The following is a 27,943-nucleotide window of genomic DNA, read 5'->3' on the forward strand; positions in this document are numbered from 1 at the left end:
TCAAAACCTGTTTTCCTGTAGAATACTTGGATTGATTTAAGCAACTTCAGGAAATCTTTGAAATTTGAGATGTTTTATGAGACCAAAATAATTGTCAGTATATAAGAGGTCCCAATGAAGCTGGTGTGTTACTCTCAAGAAAAATATACGAAACCTTCTTATAAGTTGCATGCCACAGGGTTTCACTTCACATTGAAATTGGACTTTAAATTTATCTATACAACATCTACCATGAGTACAGACAGTTTCAATATTAAACGAATATAAGAATATTTGAAGGCATCCAGGAAACAAAATACGAAGATATGATAGATAAAATAAATGCATCCAGATCATAAATCAAACTGAGTGCTTAAATTTATATTGCGATTGGTTTGTGCAATTTGCATTAGACATCCGGTTTACAGAAACTGGGATTTGCAATAGGATTGTGAAAAAATTATGTGCACTCCCAAGTAATAAATAAAATAGTCAAGCCTTAAAATGTAAATTCAAATAGAAGCTGTACATATACACTTTTCTATTCACAATATCCAGCATTGCTTTCTATTGATTTGTGTGCAAGAATCTACACACAATTACATATTTTCAATAAAGGTGTTTTAACATCATCAATATTTTATTCTAATCACAGTCAATTATTTCAAATCAAAAGCAAACAAAAATTCAGCAACAATTTTTTTGGTGGCTAGGTCTTGGGTTCACGGATTGCTTTTCTTTTTTTAAAGAAGGCAACTTTTGTTTTTATACTAGTCTCAAAGCAAAAAAGGGACGAAAAATTAATTTTCGAACTATAAAATTCTGATGTGAATTAGTATTGTCTTCTTTATTCAGGCCCCATTTTTGCTTTATTCGTCTTCTTGAAAACGAGGAACATTTCCTTTTAGACTATAAGACTGTATAATATAAATATGATATAAAAGAAGATCCAGTTAATAATTAGTTAAACGGGGAAGATCACGCTTCCCAAAAAAAGACCAACAAATTATTAAGTTATTAGACCTTGTATGTCTCTGTCTGTATCAATAGGTTATGTGGAACAAATCGGCTCCTTTTTCATGCAATCATTACAACTTTCGTTATAAGACCCGAGAACGAAGAAGTAGCTTAATTTTTCATGTTTTATTTTCTATATTTCTTGCATTTAAAATATGATTCGGGTATGTTCTGTGTTGCATTGCTCATGTTGATATAGAACTAGTATATAGTAATTACATGTTTTCTCACAACATTTAATCTTATATTCCGGCAATTAAGATAATGCTTAATTTATATTATTTTAATTCAATAATTAAAGATAATCATTAAACATTTTCTTTAAACTTTGAACACTTTGCTTGAAACGATTTTGCAATGACAGTCTGAATCACAATGCGTCTCCAGAATAGAGGCTTATTGGACAAAAAAAATAAAGAACAGCGAAAAATGGGATGAAAAATTAAGCAAATTAAGCAAATTTAAAGGTTATCATGGGATGCAAAGAGAAGATTGGATCAAAAATTCATTCGGAATATGCAAAAAACTAATACAGTATTTCATTGACGTCGCAACTCCATCCCCTAAAAACAAAAACTAAAACAACAAAACTACACAAAATAAAAAATCCAGACCTTCGGATAGGGTTATCTGAATCTGATGCATACATCAAAATTTTGATTATTGTAGTTAATTCATATGGAAATGTTTGGTATAAAACAGTATTAAAGTAAGTAACAAGGCTTTACTTTTACCAGTGACAAAATTATAACAGAGACATTTATACATATTGTCTGAGACAATTATACTAGTACAATAGTCCCAGATTATTGTATTATATACGGGACTATTATATATTAGGCCCAGATAATTCTTCTGCAAATTATAATCACATATAATTATAGACATATAAATTATATGTCTATAATTATATGTGATTATAATTTGCAGAAGATTGAAACCTCGTGTATTGTTTTCCGTAGATGATCACATAGGTATAATTCAAAATATAACAGTTATTTTCCATTGAAATAACACATGCTTCGCATTGATTATTGTTATTTCAATTTTGGTATATTGATATTGTGATTTTAAAAACAGTTTTAAGTTCGCGCCGTTTTTTTTTATCGAAGTTATGTCCCTTAACAACTTCCTATACACCTGCGCAAAGACCTTAGCAACTATAACAACTTATTTTGCCTGCTTTACATACATTTAAATTTCATAAACATCAAATTCTTGGTAAGTTAACGATTAATAATTGATTTAAGATTGATGCATCAATATGCTTATTTCGCAGAAAAGATCATTAAGTTAGAAATTTTATATTTTATATTGAAAATCCGTCTTATATCGTGATTTTATCTGTCGGGGAATTTTGCTAGATTGCATTAAAGTTAAAAAAAAAATGCATCAATGTCTTGGAACTCAGACTGTGATACAACCATCGAGGAAACTCATAAATAATGTGCAACTCACATTCAAAGATTCATTTGGGCATAAAGTCTGAAAAATAATTGAAGGTCCTAAACAATTTGAATTTATATATATATATTTATTTTTTGTTCTGTGTCACTGTCAGTGTTAGGTTTAGAGTTGGTGCTAATGTAAAGGTTAGGTATGTCATATTTAAACTGACAGCATTGCACTGTAAGTGATCTCTGTTTTAAATGCTACGAGTATTTGCTGCCAGAAGGCCACATGTGTCCACACGGACTGTGCAGGAGGTATGCATATATGTTTAATTATGCAAGCTTCTAACTGAGACTACTATAACACTGTGTTATAGTAGTCTCAGCTTCTAATCATAGCTGTATCTCTTTCAAATTAAATATTGAAGATTAAACTGTGTAATATTTTTCTTCAATGGGTCCCCAATGTGACGTCATATATCGAATTACTTCATTATTGCACATGTGACGTCACAGACAACGTGACAGACATCCAGCTGTCGGATTTTCTGGCACACGAAACGCAACCATAATAAGTAAGCGGCAGCAAGAGGGTTAAAGTAAGCTGGACATTTCACCTGAAAATTCAAATGGTCTGGCTGGTAGTGTTCATTATTTATTAAATTTGAATCCTCAGTATTAAATTGAATGTTAGTATGTTAGTTGTTACATGTTGTAAATAATAAGTTCAACAAATGAATGGTTTATGGTGAATTTAAAATAAAATGTTGTGTTATATCTATTTTTAGGAAAAGTAATCGTAAAACATCACAATGGGACAGGCTCTGACCAGAGCAGCACAGTGGACATCTGCCAAAGGAGGATCTGGTGGGAAATTAGAATACACAAAAATAAATGAGGAACTTTTAAACAGTATCATATCTTTCGTAGATGGATTCAGCGCTAAGTATCCAGAAGAATCCAAGCTCGTTTTTAAAAAACCACTAACATGGCAGTCATCTTTAAAACCAAATCAGATAAAAGGCCCAGGAATGACAGACAGGTAAAATAAGAAAGTGTGATGGCATGATGAAAAAAACCCTATTAGTATTAATTAAAAGTAAAACAAAAGTTGGATGAAAAAAGAAATTAAAAATAAACAGGAATTTACATGTACACTGAATAAGACATTTTGCAGTTTTATTGATACCACAAGTAATTTTTTTTATATTTAGTTTAAGGATAGAAATGAACCACACTCATGAATACGGGGGACACCCTATGTACTAGGGCTTCAACTGTAGACAATTTCACAAAATAAATACATTTTAGAGTAAATTAGTTTTTGCAACCTAGAAATACATAGTCAACAGAGCTATTTCTTACTTTTAGATTTTAGACCCTCAGATCTTTGAAAAAGCTACAGATTTGTTGGTAATCCCATATTCTTTGGTTTCACCAGCAGCCAAAAGTTATTTGGACAATATTATAGAATTTGTTAAAATAGTTTCCAATATTTACAATTAAGAATTATGAGTAGTTTATGTTTGCCCAACGGATTCAAGAAATTGCTTGGCAACCTAGACAAATTGTAATCTACACATACATACAATGTACATGACATATTCAGCTTTTTGTTAATATAATATTTTTTCAGTTTTCATGATTTTTTTTTCTTTTTCTGTTACTTAATTAATTGCTTCCAAAATTATAGCAGTTTACTCTCCAATTTCAGAGGGGAAGATCTTGTATCAGAAGAAACAGCAGGGAAAGACCAGCCTTTATTTGTCCTACAGAAACACGATCAAATGACATACAATGTTAGTGTTATGACAATGCATCATGCAGAAGAAGTAATGCGCGCTGCCGGAGATAAGAAAATGCATGAAGTTAGAGCTTGTTTAGAAGGTATAGTAATCTTATTACACCAAGTTTTAAAGTACATTTTACCTTAAAATGTTCATAATTAATATGATTAAACATAAAATTAGATGTGGTATGCTTGCCAATAAGAGGATTATCAACCAAAGGGTAAGATTTTACACAACTACAGGTCCCATTATGACCTTCAACAATGGTTGAAATACGTACCGTATAGTAATTTAAGATTGTCAAGAAGAACGAACCCCTTACATAATTCATTCCTGATAAAAATAAGACAATGTGGTATGATTGCCAATGATGCAACTATTCACTGTGCTTATTCCTTGTTTTCTTCATTTATATGGGAAGATTAGAATAAAAGCATTGAATTTTCAGTTTACATATACATTTTTTGTAATTCCTCATTAAATTTTGTTAAGAAAATAGTGATGTATATACATTGTATCTGGTTTATGATTTATTTTTTCGAAACATTGTATTATTTCTTTTCAGCCAACAGAGATCCAGTTGCCAACATGCTTGGAGACAGATTTGCCACAGTTGAAGGTGATGACAACTCTATTTTCCGTTACATGGAAGAAATTGCCAAAGAGCAGGAAATGTTAGCTAAACAAAGTGCTGAAGAAAGAAATGAAGATAGACAGGCTGAAATTGAAGAAATGAAAAGCGTATTGAAATTGAGACTTTGTCTTCAGCGACTAGATCAACAACTCATGGACCAAAGCATCACAATTATTTCAAAGTAAGACTGAAATAAAAACATTAAATTAGTTCATTATTCTGCTGCATATAACAGTGCCGTATTAAACAAAAAGTTGTTCTTCATAAATATTGACTGCATTTTCAAACGGTCATTCTACTGATTATTTTTAAAATGTAAGCCTTTGTTGGTTAGTTATTCAGACAGCTTTTCATACTTTACAGTGCACACAACTAAAAATCACTCATGCTGGTGTGTAGTGAATCACAAGGAAATAGGGTTATAATACCTTGATTCACCTGACTACAGGTACATCCTTAATGTTCTTTGGACTCACCACTTCAGATCACTTCTTCAAGTATCCTTGTTAGGACTCTGATCCACTCCGAACCATGATCACAAGCATAAAATGTATAGATCTCTCTGTTTATGTTTTCAGAGAAGTAAGACTTACACCAGTTACTGTTGATGGAGACAAGTATTAACTGTATCACTTTGTTTATGTTTTCAGAGAAGTAAGACTTACACCAGTAACTGTTGATGGAGAAGTCAGCATCCTGAAAGAACTTTGTGGACACGAGGATGACAACACAGTTTTGGAAAAACTAGATTACTGGGGTAATTATATAAGATAAATATTGGAAAAAGCATGATCTGACACAAATATCAGTTTTCTATTATATTCAAATCCTCATTTCAATCCTTAGTTTTAATCTTGTATGGACTGAAGGAAAAGTCTATATAGATACACATTTCTGAACTTAGACAATAGTCAATAGCTTATTTTATATCTGGTGTATGATTGATTCCTTATAAAACTTGTGTGTTAATTTTTGTCATTCAGTTTTATCATCAGTATAACACAACTTTAGTAAACCATAAGCAAAGCAAATGGACATTATCAAATAATCTGTTAACCTTTTGCAAAAATTAACAGATATACTACCATATGTCAGGTTATTTTTGTGTTGGCTTTTGTTTGCAGTTTGGGTCTAAGATTGTGCAATAAGATCCTTGCTGTGTTCATTATTCTCTTAAATGGCCGTGTACAATGCATTTCAATGTTTGTGTAGGTTAAATTTCACCGTAAAATGTCAACTGTGAAAATTAGATAGACTGGAAAATTTCCAGATAAATGGTATTTCATGTATGACCTTTTTTTTTATAGCAAACTGCATTTTATTTATCTTTACTTGACAAATTTTGCATGCTCAAAATTTTTCATTCACAGGTGACAACTATGTTTTCAAGAACGGCTGTAGAGCTCAACCAAAGAGACAACTCCATGGAGATATTTGTTACTTAGAAGTCAAACCACATGATGGACAAAATTTCTATGTCACTGCCAACACAAGTGGTTACTACTGTAATAAGGTAACATAATAACTAGCTGTCAGTAACTGCGAGTACTCTCATATCTATACTTAGTGTCTGTTTGTTGTTGGGATGTATAAGTACCCTGCCACGTCCACTCTGTGTTTTTGTTAGAAATATTTCTGCTTTGTATAGATCTGATAAGTTTGTTGCTGTATATAATATTTGTTTTTTGTTCATTATTTTGTATATAAATCAGGCCATTAGTTTTCTTGTTTGAATTGTTTTACATTTGTCATTTCGGGGCCTTTTAAAGCTATGCGGTATGGGTTTAACTCATTGTTGAAGGCTGAACAGTGACCTATAGTTGTTTATTTCTGTATCATTTGGTCTCTCGGGGAGAGTTGTCTCATTGGCATTCATTCCACATCTTCTTATTATACCCCACGCAACGAGTTGCGGAGGGTATAATGGTTTTGACCCGTCCATCCGTCTGTCCGTCAGTCCTGTTTCTTGTCATCGCAACTCCTCTCAAACCACACAACAGAATTTAACGAAACCTTTTTAGATAATAAGGACATACTATGTAGTTGTGCATATCGACAGGAAATTATGATTCAATTTTTTTTCTAGGAGTTACGCCCCTTTGAACTTATTTACTTTAATGTTCTACTGCAACAGTTTGTCATCTCAACTCCTCTGAAACCACACAACAAAATTTCATGAAACTTTGTAGATAATAAGGACATACTACATAGATGTGCAAATCGACAGGAAATTACGATTCAATTTTTTTTCCAGGAGTTACGCCCCTTTGAACTTATTTGCCCAATATACTACTGCAACCTTTTGTCATCGCAACTCCTCTCAAACCACACAATAGAATTTCATGAAACCTTTTCAGATAATAAGGACATACTACGTAAAATGTGCATATCGACAGGAAATTACGATTCAATTTTTTTTCTAGGAGTTACGCCCCTTTGAACTTATTTGCTTCAATATACCTCTGCAACAGTTTGTCATCGCAACTCCTCTGAAACCACACAACAGAATTTCATGAAACTTTGTAGATAATAAGGACATACTAGGTAGATGTGCATATCGACAGGAAATTATGATTCAATTTTTTTCTATGAGTTACGCCCCTTTGAAATTATTTACTTTAATGTACTACTGCAACAGTTTGTCATCTCAACTTCTCTAAAACCACACAACAAAATTTCATGAAACTTTGTAGATAATAAGGCCATACTACGTAGATGTGCATATCGACAGGAAATTACGATTCAATTTTTTTTCCAGGAGTTACGCCTCTTTGAACTTATTTGCTTCAATATACCTCTGCAACAGTTTGTCATCGCAACTCCTCTGAACCCACACAACAGAATTTCATGATACCTTTTTAGATAATAAGGACATACTACGTAGATGTGCATATCGACAGGAAATTACGATTCAATATTTTTTCTAGGAGTTACGCCCCTTTGAACTTATTTGCTTCAATATACCTCTGCAACAGTTTGTCATCACAACTCCTCTGAATCCATACAATAGAATTTCATGAAACTTTGTAGATAATAAGGACATACTATGTAGATGTGCATATCGACAGGAAATTATGATTCAATTTTTTTTTCTTATACAATTATTTTTTCTTACAGTTATTTTATTTCTCCAGTGACAATGTGGGGACGTGGGGTATGTGAGCGCACTCACTAAGGTTCTTTAATTTTTATATATACTTGAGTACACTGTGATTCAATCAAAAACAGGCATGCATACTCCTGTTTTTCGATACTTTGAATTACGAGTTTGGGTATGCTTAATAAGACAACACCTGCAACTATTTGCTTATATGCTTATTGTTTAAATATCTTATCATTTGAAGGACAAGTTTCACTTTCCTATGTCATTGCCAAATCAAGTAGTTTCTCCTGTTAAAGACAAGAAACAAATGAAAGTTAAACCTTGCAAACAGATGTGGCTTTTGAAATCTGTCAAAATTAACCTCTTAACATTACCAAAATGAACACTGAACAAGATAATGTATGGCATCTTCCTTGATAATTCCAGCACAACTTATCATTCTATAAGCTTTTGTTAACATGCATTTTGTTTCCTTTATAGGGTCCAGATAACCAAGGAGACATGGATTATGAAAAAGAAGGTGATTCATACAGAGAACTTGTTACCTTGCTAAAAGATAAAAGTCCCAAGTTTGCTGAAATGATTGATAAACAAGTGAGTTGTCTCCCATGGATTTATATTTATCTCCCTTTAATTTTTATTATGTATTGTAACACAGTACAGACATGCCATCCAATGTTTGGTTGAATCTATATTGAAATTTAAAACTTATCTTTGAAATTTTAACATACACAATGATAGCCTATATAGTTTTGTGACCGAGGACCCTGAATTATTTAAAAAACTCAACACTGTTTCACCATCTATACATATACACCAACAAAGCTCTTTACAAGTTTAGTATATATATATATATATTTGATAAATTTCATCATTTATTTTTCACTGCAGGATTTTGCATTAAAACACCACGATAAACATGACAAATACATGGATGTTAGAGTTGAACAGCAGGATGATGATGATACTGGAGAAACATACCGTTCTGAGGCACCAAGAGGAGGTCGACAGAAAACAATGGATGACCAGGATAAAGACAAACAAAAGTCAAAATCACAAAAAAAGAAGAGGTTAGAACCATCATTGAAATGGAGAGCTCTTGGAATGGAGGAATATAGTGCAGAGAAAATGGATAGAGAGAAAAGAGTATTAAAGAAAAAGAAAACAACACAAAGGTAGCCAACAAAAATCATCATATAAACGAAAAATAGATTTCAAAACACAAATTAGAATTAGTCTTAAAATTTTTAGTCACAAGAGTCAGACTCTTTATCTTATTTGACCAGGATTTTTAGGTTTAAAGCAGACGGTTGGTGGTTTTCTCTAGGTACTCCAGGAAAGTGTCCTCCAAAAATGATATACCTAAAGTTCTGAAAGTGGGGTTAACACCAACAATCAATCAGTCGTTTAATCATATTAAAGATACTGAGTCTTTATCTTTCTTTACAATGAATTGTGTCAATTGAAATGAAACTGGTCCATGTTGACGAAAAAAAATTGATGATATGTTGTATCACAATACATATATGGCAACACATCTGTCAAATGTGTTTTAGAATTAGAAATTCCATGTATGACTCAAATTCTTTTAAAAAATTAGTAGCGTAAACATTTTTTTTTACTTTTTTGTTTTTCATAATCTTGGTTTTATTCCAGATTGAAATCCAAAACTCCAGTTGATGCAGAGGACTCATTCAGTGAAAGTTCTACAGAGAGTGAAGAGGAGGAAGAGGCTGTTGAACGTAGAAGTGAAACAAATGCTGATCTACCATCAGAATATTGGCAAATACAGAAACTTGTTAAATATCTCAAGGTACGTGAGTTAATGTAATTTCATTTTTTTTTGAAATCTTCTAGAAATCTCCTGACACTTAATCCAAAAAGTCATTGGGCTAGATTTTACTGGTGCAGAAGCTGGAGTACCCTGAGAGAAGCACCAACTATTGCAGAAAAAACTGGCACTCCTGATCAATTAAGATTGGTGTCTTAGACATGTCAAGGATTTGAATACCACTGGTAAAAACTGCCCAACCATGGTTTCAAATATGCATATACCGGTATGCTTATGATCATGGTTTTTAAAAATAAGATAAATATTCAAATGGATCCTATAGGACACATTGGCTTAGTGGTCTCAGTTACAGGTAAGTCGACATCTGTTTGTACAGATGACAGCGGCCTATCAGTACAATCACCACAGTAGGGATTTGATATCATTTGCATAAAAAAACAAATGTTTTAGTCTTAACACATAATTCAATTTTAATGCAGAAAATTATTGTTCTATTTAGGGAGGAAATCAAACAGCTACCATTATTGCCCTGTGTTCAATGAGAGATTTTAACTTGGCTCAGGAGACATGTCAGCTGGCTATCAGAGATGTTGGTGGTCTGGAGGTTCTTATTAACCTGTTGGATACAGAGGAAATCAAATGCAAGGTAGGTAACTCTGACAGATAGATGTCCATTATAAGTAAGTAACTCCTTGAGTCAAGGGACACAACTCTTGAAAAATCACTGCAAATCATATTCATTAATATATATTCTATTAGCTGATAAGTAACACAGAGTATTTTATTTCTATCTTTTGCTGATGCTTTATTTCATGGACAATTACAAGCACATTATTGATTTAAACAAAACCAGGTTTATCCCCTTAAGCCAATGGCATACTAAACTCCAAATTTCAAGCCCAATGGCAGCTTGAGTCATTAAAAACTTGGATGTCACTCATCTCCCTAGCTTTTATTTGTTTGACACAGATACAATGATCAAGTATTCACCAACCATTTTCCTTCTCCTTTACTTTCAAACACCACGGACAATTTATTTAATTTCATGAAAATGTTACACAAAAAGATGTGATTATTACTAGTCATCAAATGATTAAGGCCAAATAAAAAATTACTTTGTGTATTTTTTATCCTCAAAATGCTGATTAACCCTTCAATTTTTAATTGTACATTTTGTAATTAATCATAACAGGTCTCACCGTATACTCAAGGTAAAAAAATATGCAAAGTAGAGATCCTACCTTTTTTTTCTCCATGAGGAAACACTTAACACATATATTTTTTTTATTGTTGCCTCATATTACCTTTGGTAGCAAAGTGACCTGGACAGCAAAGGAAAGAACCTGCATTTTAAATATTTTTTTGACTATGTTACAGATTGGAGCTTTGAAAATCTTGAAGGAAATTTCACGCAATACCCAAATCAGAAGAGCTATTGCTGACTTGGGAGGTTTACAGACAATGGTGAAAATATTAAGAGAGCATGACAAGGAACTTAAATGTTTAGCTGCAGAGACAATCGCTAATGTTGCTAAATTCAGGAGAGCTAGACGTACAGTTAGACAGCATGGTGGAATTAAAAAATTGGTAAGTGGCAATAGGAAATTTTCTTTGGGATGAACAATTTTATGTACCAGAAAAACTAGTCAATTTTTGAAATTTTCTGAAGATTCAGCATGAAAATTTTTACTATACAGATATCAATAAGAGTTTTTTTGCAATAAAAGAATATTTTCTTTGGCAGAAAACTAGCATGATCCTTGTCAATTAAGATCCTGGTTGAAAACATTTTGCCATGAGCGGGGTTAGAACTTACAACCTTAGAGCTGACAGACTAGTTATCTTTGTATAATTTAATTTTGGATGTAACATGTCTTTTTTTGTCTATCAGCTCATAGACATAATTTTGTCATGTGACAGTGACGTCATCAACGCTTTTTTTCATGATTTACTCCTTTAAAATGGAATTTAGAATTAAATTATAAGGAATGACTGTAATATTTTTTCTGTCTATTCGAAATAACCTAAAAAATGTGGTGCACACTTTTAAATAACCTGTGGTTATTCAGTGTGCACGACATTTTTGATGTTATTTCTTCATAGACAGAAAAAATATAACAGTCATTCCTTGAATAGATGAACTACTTAGTTCACTTTGCTACCGAGGCCTTCATTATTAAAAAGACAAACCATGTCTAAGACTTTTGCCAGTATGCTATGGAACTTCAGAACCACTGGCTAGAGGTCAATTTTGCATTTTTATTATCTGATAAAAAACATTTAAAAATGATTTTTTTATAGACATCTGTAAGGTTTAACAAGCATAAACATTTCATTGGCAGAAAATTAAATAGAATATTTCAAGCAAATAAACGGAAAAATGAAATTTCATATTTAATTTCAGGTTGGACTATTAGACTGTGGCAGTGTCAACGGACCAATGAATGCAGAAATTGAACGAGATGTAGAAGTAGCCCGCTGTGGTGCTTTAGCTCTTTGGAGCTGTAGTAAGAGTAGGAAGAACAAAGAAGCCATGAGAAAAGCTGGAGCTATCCCACTGCTAGCTAAACTACTCAAATCTACACACGAAGAAATGTTGATTCCGGTAGTCGGAACATTACAAGAATGTTCTTCTGAGGTACATGCTTGGATTCATAAGTGGCCTTGGGGTATTTTCTGCTCTTTGGTCGGGTTGTTGTCTCTTTGACACATTCCCCATATCCATTCTCAATTTTATTTTATTTTAATGTATAATTAGAGTGGTGTTTTTTTTGGTTTTTTTTGGGGGGGAGGGTCCTAATGGAACTAGTATTATTGATATTTAATACTGGTGTATCATTTTTTTAATTGGAAGAATGAAGTGCACCATATAAAAGAAAGGAGATGTGGTATGATTGCCAATCTGACAGCTATCCATCAGAGTTTAAATGAGAGATAAAGAGATTTTAAAAAGAAATTCCTTAATAGTCAAGAAGACTTAACTTTTTCTTGAATGCTATTACAGGGAGAATTTGTGTCTCTCTTATTCAAGTTTTATTAACCTTGCTTAATATTTAATTTCTCTTTTCAGCAAAATTACAGACTAGCCATTCGAACAGAAGGAATGGTACAGGACCTCGTTAAAAATTTAAACAGTAGCACAGATGAATTACAGATGCATTGTGCCGCAGCTATCTTTAAGGTAAGATGGTTAATTGAATTGTTTATGTCCAGTAGCAAATATTTCAGAATTATCAAAGTATTATGAATCAAAAGTAAAATGCTTAATATTCATGTTTAACTCTTAACTATGACCTTTTAAGAATCAATATAACAAATATTTCATGCATGTTCTAGACGATTAAAGTATTTAAGCTGTCGGTGCAGCATGCTGACTAAAGACAGCTTTATTTTTTCTTTGAATCCTTCTTTTGATGATGGGGCCTCGGTGGCCGAGTGGTCTAAGTAGTTACTACTGTAATCACTAGCCAGTCAACACTGAGGTTGTGAGTTCTAACCCCACTCGTGCGGGTGCACTCGACTGCATTCTTAATTGACTAGGATTGTCAGTTTTCCTATCGAAGGTCAGTGGTTTTCTCCGGGCACTCCGGCCTCCTCCACCAATAAAAACTGGCCGCCACGAAATAGCCCAAAAGCCGTGCTTAAAAGTGGCGTTAAAACACCAAAAATCAAAATCTTTTGATGATTTTCTTTTTGTTCCGTCTTTTTATCTTGTTAATTTTCTAAATGGAAATGCAAATTTAATCTTAACCAAGATACATTCATAGTAATAGAAGTTAAAACAGTTGAATGAAATTTTTTGTCAAAATACTTTCAATACACAGTTTTGATATCAACAAAACTCAAGAATACTGTCATAGCTAATATTTTAGAGAGTGAGACAGGACAAACAAAAAGATTTTCTTATTTTATTTAATTTTAATTTATTTCTTCCTTTTACCAGTGTGCAGAAGAAAAAGAAACAAGAGATTTAGTTAGGCTGTATGGTGGATTAGATCCTTTAGTGAAATTATTAGAAAAAACTGAAAATAAAGAACTATTAGCTGCAGCTACAGGAGCTATCTGGAAATGTGCTATTAGTCCAGAAAATGTTCAGAGATTTCAGGAGTTAAAAGCAGTTGACAGACTTGTAGCATTATTAAATAATCAACCAGAGGAGGTAATTTTACTTATTTTTAAATACTTAATGTAGATTATAGAATCAAAGTATTACAGAATTGAATTTGAAGGAATCAGTTGAAAAAAATCTGACTATATTAAATTCAAATTTTCTTTATTATTATCGTGTTCAGATCTGAGAATATGGGAAAATAAAGTCAGCAGTTCATAAAATTTGTTCAGAATATTTATTTATTATATAAATATATTTAGGCAGTAATCTTGTCAATTACATAATGGCAGCGTTGAAATTTTACTGGCATAATGTTTAAGGGTCAACTACAAAGCTAAGGGGTAGTTTGGCAACAGGAAATTACATGAACTAATATGTTTTTTCTTTATCTTTCTAATGTCCTTTTTTGGATCTTTTGAATGATCAACTATAACCTTTAATATTGCTATTTTTGTTTCAGGTATTAGTAAATGTTGTAGGAGCATTAGGTGAACTGGCCAAAGATCCTCCAAACAGAGCACAGATAAGAAAAGCTGGAGGAATATCTCCATTAGTTAATTTATTAACAGGAACAAACCAATCATTGTTAGTCAACGTAACAACAGCAGTAGGGCAGTGTGCAGAAGAACAAGATAATATGGCGTAAGTTTTTATTTTCTGTGGATTCATTGATATTCGTGGAGGTGGTAAAGGGTTATTTTCGTGCAACGTGTTTTGCCATTTTTATTTCACATGCAGCCGTGAAAAAGGTTCGTTATTCACCGTGTTTCGTTAAAAAATCAGTTAAAAGATCAACGTGCAAGAAATTTTTAATTGTTCGAGCATCGTGAAATGGCAATTTTATTTCACGTTCTTCCGTGCAGATACCCCCCTTTACGCCCCTCTTTGTGGAATACCAATTTTTGTGAATTTTGTGGGTAAAGATTAACTATGAATTTTAAAGTTCAATGTAATACACATTTTCTATAGGCTTGCATGAAGAAATTTGGCAAAACCCTGAAATCAAATATCAATGGAAATACAATTTTTTAACAGTGAGTTGATCTGCTGGTGGACTGCTAGTCCCAGGGGGTATTATCAGCTCAGTATTTAGTGCTTCCATACTGATATAATTTGTAACATACCTTTCTTAGATAAATAAAGAAATTATTTAGAAACTAAGGTTCAACTTCCTCAGGCAAATTTGACCTCAGATGGATTCGGTCATTCTTTCGAGGTCCTTTTTTATCAGATATTAGCTCATCAAAATATTCGAGTTTCTATACATAGGTGACTTTTTTAATATTTGGGTATGAGCATTTTTGGTAAATGTAAATCAAGAGACGCACTTTGGCACACCATAATAATAAAAAGTGATTTTAATTTTGTTGATAAATTTACTGATAAAATGTACTATATTTCAGTATTATAGATAAATTAGATGGTGTGCGATTACTATGGTCCTTACTAAAAAATCAGAATCCAGAAGTACAAGCCAGTGCTGCATGGGCAATCTGTCCTTGTATAGAAAATGCTAAGGTAAGTTGCAGGAAGTGATATATTCCAAATGTATGCCAGCAGATATCGGTGTGTTTTACCTGATTTATCTCCCTTTAAATGTGTATTTCCTGATTAAAGATGTTCTTATAAAAAAAGCGAATTTCCAAGCTTCATTATATGAGAATGTGAATGGGGTTTACATAATTCAGAATTTTTAATGGGCCAAAAAAATACAGAAAAGAAAAATTGGACCAGACAAATATAGAATAGAGAATATTGGAGTGCTAAAATTATATTTCAAAACAGTCAAGTTTTATGTAAATAGCTGTTTCGAGATAGCTTTTGCGAAGATAGGTCTGTGTCATAAACACATGAAAGAGAATGTTTTTATATTACTTATACTATTTATCTCCCAATTTTTCATGTAGGGATCGTATATTTAATCTGTCTATCGTTGAAGACTGTTATTTGTGCTGTTTGAAAAGACAAATTTGTCTCATTAACGTACACCCCCATATCGGCTTTTATTCAAACTCAATCCGTATGAAAGTTTTTTCATACATTTTATGTAATATACAATAGACAATGGGTGTTGTCAAGACATTGTCGAAGATGTTGCATCAAAACGAAATTGTGTATGTGTAGAAAAAGATATAGGTCCTTGTATTTTCTACTCTATTTCTATAAGAAAAAGCCCTCAAGAATAACTATCCGAAATTGTGATGGAACAACACTGATAATTAACTCGTGCACTACGCACATTCATGAATTACTGTATTGTAGGTCACTCGATTATATTTTTCTATATTTGAATTCGTTGATTAGTTATTCAATAAATAATACCTATAATATGAAAACTTTTTAACTTACATGTTAGATATTTTTTATAACTATTTTGTAGGATGCAGGTGAAATGGTTCGATCATTTGTGGGTGGTTTAGAACTAATAGTTAGTTTATTAAAATCAGAACATAAAGAAGTATTAGCAAGTGTTTGTGCAGCTATAGCAAATATTGCCAAAGATGAGGAGAATTTAGCAGTTATAACAGATCATGGTGTGGTACCGATGTTAGCAAGATTAACAAATACTGTAAGTTTTGTTTGAAGGGGGAATAGAGTAATTGAGGGTTATGTCCCTTTATCAAATATAGAGTTAGATTTGACAAATAAGTTTTGCTATTTTAGGCCACAGTGATTTTTTTTTGCTTTTTAGATCTTGTTAAATGTGTATAGGTGTGAAGTTGGAATTTTTTCATGAAAATTGTTTTATTTGATTAAAACTATTTGTTTGTGTTTTTTTTATATAAATATTTGAAAATATAAAGTTAAATTCAAACTTAGGCAAAAACTAATATGGAGAGAGACAATGGCAATCCAGAGTAATACTTTATCTTATATTTGTCCTAATTTGATCTTTCTCTTATTTTTTTTTTTAAATTATCAATTGATGTTATTATTATATGGCCCATTACAGTTTGCATGGAGAGGTGTTAGAACTAATTCTGAGGTAAACGGTTTGTTCAAAAAGTTTGAAACTTGAGAGTTGCAATTCTTGTAAAACTATTATCTTTTAAAATATATCTATTATGTCCACATATCCATCATCTCTGAAATATTATGTTTATATATTATTCAATGATTTTTAAATGAGTTGTCTCCCATTTGAGTTGAGTTTTAAATAGCTAATGTTTTAAATTCTTTACATATTCGGACTAAAGGGGTGCCAAAAGATTGGGTCCAGTATTACCTTTATTGCTAATTTTTCTCCTGATTTGCATTTGAAATACACTATAATATATATTCAGCTGAACAAATTTCAAATTATAATTTGATTAAGCAACTACATTCCGCTGAAAAATATCCAATGGTCAGAACAGGAGATATGGTCTGCTTTGAAACTTTTAGTCTGTGTAATTGAAATGCTTTAATTTCCCATTACTAATCAAACTTTTTGTTGACTTACAAAAAGGGAGCTCCCTAACAGTTTGTGACCCCATCCCCCTCATTTTTAGTAGATTTTACAATTACCTTTTGAAACATTATTTTTCAATTGTCTGAGAAATTTTTTTCACAAAAATTAGGAAACTACATGATTCCCTCTGAGACAAATTCGTCATTTGTTTATACCAAGGCAAGAACAAAACTTACTCAAATGGGAGGCAATTACACATTTAATTTAATGAATAGAACGACCCATAAAGAATTTATAAGAAAAGGCTGTCTGCCTTACTGTTTATGATGAATACTGCATTACATTTTCAAGGCTACTTTAAAAATAAACTTTTTGAATAATTAAGTTTCATTATGGAAATGTTTTGGACATAGTGGCATATATTTTTTGATTCATGTTCATTTTATGTTCTTAATTCATGTTTTGACTTCATTCATGTACATGTATTATGTATCTATGGACCGTAAAGTATTTGTTTGGTGCAAATAGGGAAAACAGTGAAATATTTTCGGTACCAAATAAATTTCAGTATAGTGTATACAAATTTTTTAAAGTACTTTTTTACTCATGAAAATTACATAAGAACTGAAGTCTGTTTTAATTATGGTCTCAAGTTTTTAATGTTTCAATTCAAATTTTAACAGATTCTGTTCCTCTTTTAAAGAATTTCAAGGACAATTTCAGTAATTTTTATTCAAAGAAACTGAATGCTGTTTCTAAATAAATGGTTAGAGACTTAGACTTTCACTTTTTGAGCCCTTGTTTTTAAGAGCAGACTGTCCTAGTGATTGGAAAATTTATAATGAGAAGATAAAAATTATTAAGTCTTGAATCTTCTTTGACTGTGAAGATAAAAATATCATTAAGTATTCTTTCTTCTTTGACCGTGAAACTTAATTTCACAAAATGTCACCAATGAGTGGTAATCTTTCCACAGTGTTGGAATGCTGCACTTCATTAATCAGAGTTTAGCTGCAGTCCTTTTTGAGTTAACGTCAACATGTAATAATTTCAATGATTAAGCATAAGATTGGCTGATCAAAGCATTCTATCATGAATATTCATGTGAATTCATGTGATCACTGCTAACTAATTGGTCCATAATTGGCTATACCTGCAAAATTATTTTGACTGATTTGAAAATTTACAATTTTTTATAGTTGTTTGTTTATCATTCAAAATTCATTCTTATCCTAAAATCATATTATTATTTATTATGGAAATACATCAATATTGATTTGCTATGAGTTATCTCCCCTTGTACATATATCAATTTGGATAATTGTTCCAGGTTGAAGAATTTGTGGTCTATCAGCCAAAACATTGGAAAAAAGCTAGAGTAAGACAAATAGATGTACATTTTTTATTGGTCAATGGTTTTATTTCAGCTTTTATACTTTAATTATAAAAGAACAAAAGGATATAGATTAAAGAGGTTCAGGAGACATATAAAAATTTATCGGTGATGTTGGTTATATACGTAGAACAGCTATCAATCCTTAAATGGATAGTTCATGTAGTTATTTATTTGTCCTCAATTCCTTAATGGAGCCTCTGTTTAATTGATACACAAAATGTATCATCTTTACTAAAAAAAAAATTCGTAAAAATAGCTTTTTAGTGATGTTTTAGGTGTGAACAGGAAGTATTAAGTGGGCAGAGTTCACATTTAAGATTAAAAATCATAACCAAAATGACTAATATAGGAAATACTATCTATATCTGGTGATTTGAATTAGGCATTTGTTTATTCATTTGTACCTTTATCATGATAAAATCATATTAGAGTTAGCTGTACCTAAAAACACAATTTTTTTAATTATTATTATGGTAAAGGAATTGAGACCCAATTGGTAATTCAACACAATTATGATATGTGCAATGTTGACCTCAGAATAATTAGGTCTTTTTTTAAAAGACGATATTTTTTAGTTTTTCCTAATATAGAATTTAATAAATTGTCATTAAACTTACTGTTTTTTTAATGTTGAAAAGAACTGAGAAGTTATGTAACCATAGTAATAGGTACTTTTTTGAAATGCATGATGGGTAAATAACATTGATTAAATGGAGAAGGGAGGTATTATAGGTCATTGAGACAAGAACTCAAGGGCACAACATCTTGAGCTCAATATGAAAGGTCTTCAACAGTCTGCACCAAAATCTTTTCCAACTACTAGTGTGAAGACTAATATTCAGATTTCTTATGTATCTAAACAAAGTTTTGCAAATACTTACTAGTCTGAATAAATTTTAACTAGTCTGGGGCATTGGACTACTGGCTTAAATGGTGCAGACTGCTTCAACAATAGACAAGTATCTATATAATTAAGGATGTTTGCTCCTCTGTTTCAAAATAACAAGCTTTTTAAAAGACTTATAAATTGGTAGGATATAAATAATGGAACTTAAAAAGCAGAAAAAAAATGATCTTGTTTTTGAGATATAAGCAATTGAAAATTTGGCGGGAATGATTCTCTCTAGATTTTTTATTCATTTAACATTGGTACCTATTTTCTTTCAAACACTATGAAAAAATACCAAGTGTTTTATAAGATTTTCAAAAATGTCTTTTTAAACTATTTGTAATAAAATTATGAAAAGAAAAGTAGGGATTAGCAGGCAAATTTTGAATGGCACTACATGAATAAAACTAGAGGATTCCCAATATCTGACAAAATTTGGCACTGCATGAATAAAACTAGAGGATTCCCAATATCTGACAAAATTTGGCACTACATGAATAAAACCAGAGGATTCCCAATATCTGACAAAATTAGTCAAAAACAAGAGAAGCGAACATCCTTAAACAAATCCAATACATTGCACAGTGTCTAGAAAAGTTGTGCATGAAGCGAACAGAGACTTTCTGCCACCAACACCAAATTAAAGGTCAAAAACATTAAGATATAACATTAAAGAATAATAAAGACAATGCTTAATGGACTTATGTGTGAAGTTGTTTCTGCAATATCAAATAAAGAGAGTAAAAGGTGGAAATTTATGTGTGGAGAAGGTTTTTTTTTGTGACTTGATTGTATCTTTTTTTTTCTTCATTAAAATTATTTGGTTCTATTTTGAAAAACAGTTATAATAGACTTTTTTAAATCTTTATAGACAGCTTATTAAATTTCACTCTGTACCTATATCATATGATTAAATCTTTTTTAATAACCACCATTATTTGTTTGATTAACATTTAAATAATAGTACCTTTTGAAACATCTTTTGACCCAGGTAGTTATTATCCTGACGTGTCTATGGATAGAATTTCTCCCTTAAGAAATCAATTAAATGTGAAAAATTGGGACATTAATTCCTTAATCTACAGTTCATATGATCATAAACCATATATTTTTTTCAGGCGCAAATTCAGGATTTGATGTGGAAAGGAGAAAGGGGGAGGAGCTCCTAAAAATATGAGTTAGAGAACCATATTTTGACAATTTTTTTTGTAATTTTACCTATAAATTACATTTTTTTTAAATTTTATGGGGGGGGGGGGGTTCAGTGTGCGACTCCGTCTGAATCATTGCCTGTCCTTTAATTATTTATACAAGTTTATTGTTATAAGGATAATACATGGCATGCAATACCAAAATACTTATCCGTAGAATAAAACAAGCATTGGTTTGATGCTTGCAGGCCAAATCTATTTTGATTATCTGTTAGTAAGGGCTCTCGTCTGTAATATAGCACCTTTGCACTGACATGATGTTAAGCAATCAATTACCAAATAGCTTCCATTTAGTGCAGGAGTTTATCTAGCAACCTCTGGAAAAAGAAGGGGTGTGAGGGTTAATACCTTGGAGAAAATGTGTTCAATTTTAAATTTTGCAGATTTTTAAGTGATTTAGAAAAAAAATGCATAGGAAAAATTAGTCTAAAGCCCTCCATGGGACTACCCATCCCCTTCCCCCTGAATCTGAATGGGCTGCAACTTACTCTAATCTGGTCATATTTAACTCGATCAGGCACTCCCTGTAAACACCCCTTTTTCCCCCTGAATCTGACTGCTGCAAACCGTTCTAATTTGGTAAAAAAGGGGTCATACATAAAAACAAACTATTGAAGAGTCTAATCACTATAAAAAAATTTAAAAAGCAAATTCTACAATTATTTTTGTTTTGAGAAATAGAACGGAGATGATATTTATTTCCTCAAGAAAGTTTTTTGGTGTGTGGACTTGTTGAAAAACTCATCTTAAAAATGCTTTGCCTTCATTTTTATATAATAAAAAAATCCAATAGAATGCTATTCATATCTATACAGATCACATATTTACTGTATAAAATAAGTTATCGTGATTAGTCATATGATAACTATGAATGTTCCTCCAATCCTAATAGATATTCTTTTATCTGTTCATAAATATCTATTTCATTGACAAATATTCATTATATTGGTAACATATGTGGCGACCTTGATTTATCGTAAATATCTGGTTTAATTATATCTAACTGAATATGGCACATTGTCAAAATATCCAAGCATCGCCAGTCTTTTAAGTATCAAGATTTATTATTCTGGTTCTGCATTCCGTCAATTGATTTTGACATTATATATAGTAGACTTAATATAAATTTGCATTGATTTACAATTGTCTTACAATAACTTATATTATCTTCTTTTAGTGGGTTGATTTAAGAGTGTCTGGATTGGAAAGGAGAAAAAGGAGGGGGGGGGGGGGTTCTCAATTCTGTATCCTTAAAAATTTTAGGCTATGTTTCTCTAATCTTTTTTTCTATTGGCCCATTATTCTCTATTCTTTTTATTGTTGCACCCCATTGTTCTCTATTTTTTTGGCAAATTTTTCTAAATTCTTTTTTTTTTTTATCCATTATTCTCTACTCTGTAAACCCCAGCCAGACCCTCATTTAATAAGCATTGGGAGGATTAAGATTACTGTGAAGGTTTGAGATTTGAAAAAAATGAGAATCAGGTGGGGGGGGGGGGGGGGGGGAAATGCTGAATATGAGGAAGGACAAAAGAGAGAAAAAATTAGTGGACTTTGAAATAATGAACAGGATACCAAAGGACAAAGGTTTTCTATGCTAGAAGACACTAAAGTCCATTGATAAGATGTTTCTTTTAAGGCCATTGTTTAATGTCCATATATAGAGATAATGTAGTTTTAAATAAGCCAACAGAGGTTTAGAGATATTTAATTAGACAAAGCATATATGTGATGGGATAGTTAGAAAATTTGAAATGGGAGAATGCGAAAGGGAGAAACAAAAGGTTAAAGAGTTCAATTCAATTCAAGAATTTAATACTTCCCCCGCACATGTAAACCCCAAGCTTTGTGATTATTATGTTGCCATTTTTAGTATTTCCAATATAACATAAACTAATTGGTGGATTGAAATATTTGAGTCCGTATTTAAATGATTATCAATATTATTTAGATTTTTATTGACATTTTTAAGTGCTAACATTGTTTAATCTCTTAGGTGAGCAATACCATGTCGAGGTATTTAGTGTAGAGGATATAGAAGATTAATGTGTGAATTAACTCAGTCTGATAAGTCAATCGCTTTACAACTAATTTTTGTTGAGTCTGCGACATTTATGTTGAGGAAGTTATTATTTTTTGTCCTGTATTTTACTGATAAATGGTCTCAATTAACAGTCAATTTTACACAATGATAACAACAATAGCAGGCGAGACACAGGCTTCCGGGGAACCCTTAACACATTTTTTTATTGTTGTGTAGTTACATCACTATCCAAGTTAATAGGGAGGGTTGAGTTCTCACAAATTTATCAGATACTGTGATTGTCAAAAGCCAGGAAGGACCACATAGTGTTTTCTGTCCACCATATCTTAAATCATTTTTCGTTTGATGTTGTAAATTAAAGGAATATGTTCCCATGAAAGACATATTTAGTTTTCCTAGCTTCCTTTTTAAAAAAAAGGGGGACTGAGTGAATTTACAAAACAAGAAATATGTTATTATATAGAATTGATTGTTACAAATTCTGTTGCTTTTGCTTCAATTTGTAGATCTGTATTCCTTTAAGTAATAGAACTGAACAGTGAATATTCAAAACAATTAAAGAAAAAAAATTACATTTATTGTCAGATTAGATTACCCATTCATCCTTTATAGGAAACAATGTATTCAACTTTAAACAAAAAAATCAATGAGATAAATTGACTATTTTTTCCTGTTTATATATTTAGATTTTTTTATCACTAATTTTCAATAGAATCCTTTACAATTTTTTTACTTCCCTTCTGAAAATCAATCTTTTTTCCAAGAAAATTAGAAACAAAACAATTTATTTGAAGAAAAAAGACCAAACCATGAATATGGGACATTGCATCATATGATATTAACTGTGTCATATAAAAGTAAGGAAGTGAGTTGTTAAAAACAAGTATGAAGATTTTGTATATTTGACATGAGTTTTTAGATTTCCTGTTGTTGAACTTGTTTTAACAACCTTAAGTATATCCTGAATTAGATAGAAATCGGTCATTGATCATAATAAAAAAATCTTTTGATATATATATTGAAAATTTGATTGATTGATAATAATTTTTCAATAATTGATAAAAGTTATGAAAAATTGTAGTATTTTCTAACATAAACTTTTCTTATACATGATTTCTTATACGTAACATCCTTGATTTAAAATGTTAGGGTTTGATTCATTCCTGATGAAGGTCAATCCAGAAAAGTGCTTATGACGCACAAAATTATTTAAGTTTTTTTTTTTTTTTTTTTTACATCTCTTTGAAAACATGGTAAAAAATTCCTAAAATATCCATTTTGTAAATATACACACTTTTCTGGTGTATATTACTCTGTATCCATGGATCTCTATGTTTGATAATTCTACTACTGTAAACAATACTTTATTTGACTGAGCACAAATATATCTCAGTTAAGGAAAACCAAATTTGTTACATTATTTGCATATAAATAAAAAACTGATTATAATTGAAAAGTGGAATCGGTAAGCATGTTGTCTGATTATTTCATTTAATACATGAGGGTCTGGATGGGGGTCCTTCATTTCTTTATTTTTCAATTTTGTATACAATTTTTCTCTATTCTGAATATATTTCACCCGTTTTTCTCTTTTCTTTATAATTTAGCCCAATATTCTCTATTCTTTAATTTTTTTGCCTATTTTTCTCTAATCTTAATTTTTTGGCCCCTTATTATGCACTTTTTGTCCATCATTCTCTATTCTGTAAACCCCATCCAGACCCTCACACATAATAATTTTCCAGCCAATTCCATCACTAGAAAATAATTTCCCAGAACAGAACCTCACATAATTGCAACAACTGTATTTTTTATACCTTATCAATAATGTACATTTTCCAGGTTAAATTTCCATTAAAAAAATAGATTTTTGTTATGTAATTTGTCTCCAGGACAGATATTTACTGTAGCAATATTGGATGACAGGCATTTAATCCTGTCTCTAAGGAGGATACTCATCTAAATGGTCTTAATAATTATTTGTAAACATTGAAATAGATTTGATAAAAACAGATTATAGAATCGTATTTTTCTTAATTCAGGATGTACCAATGTATTACACTGACAGTTAAATCTTTTAAGTATATTAAAGTATTGTTGTTGATAACAAATGTTTCCTCAAACATTTATTAAAAAAGAAGTCCGATACAGATTTTGAATTCTTCTTAAAAAGGGGGGGGCGGGGAGTCGTTCTGTCCATCTTGTAATTTAATGCTTGCATTGGATTATGCATAAAGAAGTAAAGTTATGAGAGTATAAATGTCCAAATACTTTAAATTGTGATCTCTGATTAAAACAACCGAGATTGTGCATCATTTAAGTCTATCTTTTCCATAAAATGGATCGCTATGAATGTTTTATTTATATTGTATATATATTTGTCATCCCTTATACTGGCATATCAAATTGGATCATGAAATGTTCTATTTTATTGTTTTATTAATTGTGATAATGAACAAAAATTTGTAAAATATTATCAATATTAAAAAATATTTTTATGACTTACATTTATGAAGTTTTATAGTTAACCTTTTTTTCTCTTAAGAAAATTTCTGACCTATATTTGAGTGATCTTTTTACTTCTTTAGAATGCTTGAGTATAAACATCCATATCACAAACAACTAATGAATTAAAGTTTTTACTTTGGACCCAAGTGACATGTGAAAATAGAAAACGTTTTTCTGCAACACTATTGTCTTTCAATGGTTAAATTTTACTTGGTTTACAATATAAATTATCTCGCATCTAATTTCAGACGATTTAATTTAATTAATTTATTTATTAATAAGCTCAGTTAAATCTTTTAAGTAGATTAAAGTATTGTTGTTGATAACGAATGTTTTCTCAAACTTTTTATCAAAAAAGAAGTCCAATACAGATTCTGAATTCTTCTTTAAAAAAAGGGTGGGGGGGGGGGGGGATGTTCTGTCCATCTTGTAATTTTCTGCTTGCATATTGATGCTTAAACATTTAATCTGTATCTTTTTCACAGACTGATGACAGATTGAGGAGGCATTTAGCAGAAGCCATAGCTCGGTGCTGTAACTGGGGCAACAACAGAACAGCTTTCGGACGAGAAGGTGCTGTAGCCCCTCTTGTTAAATATTTGAAATCTACAGATGAAGATGTTCACCGATCAACAGCCAAAGCTTTGTTCCAGTTATCGAAAAATCCTGAAAATTGTATAACAATGCATGAAGCTGGCGTCGTTAAGGTAATATATTTTATGTTTTTTCTGTGTAAAGTGTTTTAAGCGGAGTTTAAATGTCATGGTTTCTATATATTTGTAATGTTTAATTTTGGTGTTTTTCTAAGTCCTAGATTCTGATCTTTTTTTTAAAAGATGAGTTTATGCCCATAGACATTATGGTGATTTTAATCTTAATTGTGAATTTAAGCCAAAATAATCCCCTTGAAAAATTTCACGCTTTTCTGTAATAGTAGTCATCTCAGGCTTAGAATGATACATTATAGGATTTATACATTACACAAAAAAAAAGAAAGAAGTAGGATACAAACGGAAAGATATCATTGTCAAGTTACTAAACATAGTGGGCTGTAAACAACAGCGTTGCATGCACTTCTCTTTCAAGTCTTCTTCCTATCAGTTTAAAAAAGAAAAGTCACTTTTCCATATGATTCTGAAGTAGTGTAAGCCCTGATATTTACCAAGTTCTTTTGTCTATAAAGCAATACAAATAAAGGAAAGGCAGGCCAGTCAAATCCTAAAATTTTTCTATGCCAATAAAAACTTATGTAAACTTTCATGAAGAAAATGTCATTAAATGTTAAATGACATGTGTTTTTTATGAGTTTTTAATAAATATTGCCTTTCTTTTCTTTCAGCCTTTAATAAAAATGGTCGGAGCACAGGATGAAGAATTACAGGAAGCCTCAGCTGGTTGTATAGGAAACATCAGAAGACTTGCTTTGGCCAATGAAAAAGCTCGATACTCATAGTGCAGGACTGTTTAACCAATGGACAACAATTTTACATGACAAATCTGTGATATTTGGGGGAAAAAAGAATATTGTACTGCCTAAAATTATAAAGATATATTTTGATATGTTTTTGGCAATAGTTTAATTTCATGTTATTATCAGACAAACTAATATGTAAATTTTAAAGAAGTGCTGATGTTGGTGATAATTTGTAACAGGGGAAGGGGTGAAAAAGGGGGAGGGGTTACATCAGTGTACGTGTATTTGCATTTTGCAATATTTGTCTAGTATTGTTACTTTTGTCTTGTTATTACTTGAACATAAACATAAACAAATGTTTGTATAACAACCAAAATTATTTAAATTTAGTTAATTAAGAAACAACAATTTAATAATATTAATTAAGTAAATAAAACAACAACAATTATTTGTATTAGAATTTGGTTAGTTGTACAACAGATGGTTATAATAAAATTCAGTTACCATTTAAACAACAATTTATTACCTTAAACTTAAGTTATTAGTTGAACAACAATCAATAACAATAGAATTCAGTTATCAGTTGAACATTAATTGATTACATAAAACTTTGGCTAATAATAGTATAACAGTTGATTAAGTTAAAATTCAGTTATCAATAGAACATAAATTACTAAAATTAAAATTAAAGCATCTATAAACATCAGATAATGATATGAAAATTCAGATATCCAAAGAACAAAAATTAATTTTCTGAAGTTCAGTTACAGGTATTAGAAGAACAGTACAATTTTTTTAAAACCTTTTCTTCATTGAAATGTATAGCATTGAAGACAACAGTGAGAAAAAATGGCAACAATAATTAAAAGAAATGCATTTAATGATTTTTTTTCAGTATTTTTAAAGTAGAACAAATAGAAATGTTTTTTTTTTTTATTATATTTGATTTTTTTCTGTAATGGTCTATATAATTATTTAAATTTCATTTAGTTGAAATTTTTATTTGAATGCGTTCTAAATTTAAACTGAGTGTACTTTTACATTCCGTCCAAGAATCCCTTTCTAATGATGCAGCTTGAGAAAATAACTTTTTATTAATGTTTTTTAATTATAATTTATATTCCATTTTTGTTTTGACTGTAAGAAAAATATTACAATTTGGACTATTTACATCTGTTAGCCAATAAAAGAAAGATATAAATTATGTTTTTAGAAATGTTTTGGTGTCGAAAATAATTGTGCCAGGAATACTGTGGATATTCTCCATGATGTG

The 27,943-nt window shown here is 31.0% G+C and overlaps 1 protein-coding gene across 2 annotated transcripts; it reads left to right on the forward strand.

Annotated features, from left to right (window-relative positions):
• Positions 1-2,129: 2,129 nt before the first annotated feature.
• On the forward strand, positions 2,130-27,874 carry LOC127718119 (outer dynein arm-docking complex subunit 2-like). Of its 2 annotated transcripts, XM_052224066.1 has the most exons (20): positions 2,130-2,217; positions 3,176-3,429; positions 4,102-4,274; positions 4,743-4,992; positions 5,462-5,568; positions 6,182-6,324; positions 8,395-8,508; positions 8,806-9,089; positions 9,571-9,727; positions 10,206-10,352; positions 11,084-11,293; positions 12,111-12,344; positions 12,777-12,887; positions 13,650-13,865; positions 14,278-14,459; positions 15,221-15,335; positions 16,198-16,386; positions 16,771-16,803; positions 25,742-25,963; positions 26,596-27,874. In XM_052224066.1, exons 2-20 carry the CDS (start codon positions 3,200-3,202, stop codon positions 26,707-26,709), a joined length of 3,231 nt encoding a protein of 1,076 aa, XP_052080026.1. In that variant the 5' UTR covers positions 2,130-2,217; positions 3,176-3,199; the 3' UTR covers positions 26,710-27,874. The 2 variants fall into 2 exon arrangements, with proteins under 2 accessions (XP_052080026.1, XP_052080027.1); XM_052224067.1 differs by lacking the exon at positions 16,771-16,803.
• Positions 27,875-27,943: the final 69 nt, after the last annotated feature.

The sequence above is a fragment of the Mytilus californianus genome, unplaced genomic scaffold (genome assembly GCF_021869535.1).
Source record: "Mytilus californianus isolate M0D057914Y unplaced genomic scaffold, xbMytCali1.0.p SCAF_10, whole genome shotgun sequence".
NCBI classification, from domain to species: Eukaryota; Metazoa; Mollusca; class Bivalvia; order Mytilida; family Mytilidae; genus Mytilus; species Mytilus californianus.

What these genes read in the sequence shown, in the direction of transcription:
- LOC127718119 (XM_052224066.1), top strand. Translation starts at nt 3,200, where the DNA reads ATGGGACAGGCTCTGACCAGAGCAGCACAGTGGACATCTGCCAAAGGA. An exon ending in GAAGAACAAGATAATATGGC is followed by an intron (nt 14,460 to 15,220) that starts GTAAGTTTTTAT and finishes ACTATATTTCAG; the next exon opens with TATTATAGATAAATTAGATG. An exon ending in GTGTTAGAACTAATTCTGAG is followed by an intron (nt 16,804 to 25,741) that starts GTAAACGGTTTG and finishes TCTTTTTCACAG; the next exon opens with ACTGATGACAGATTGAGGAG.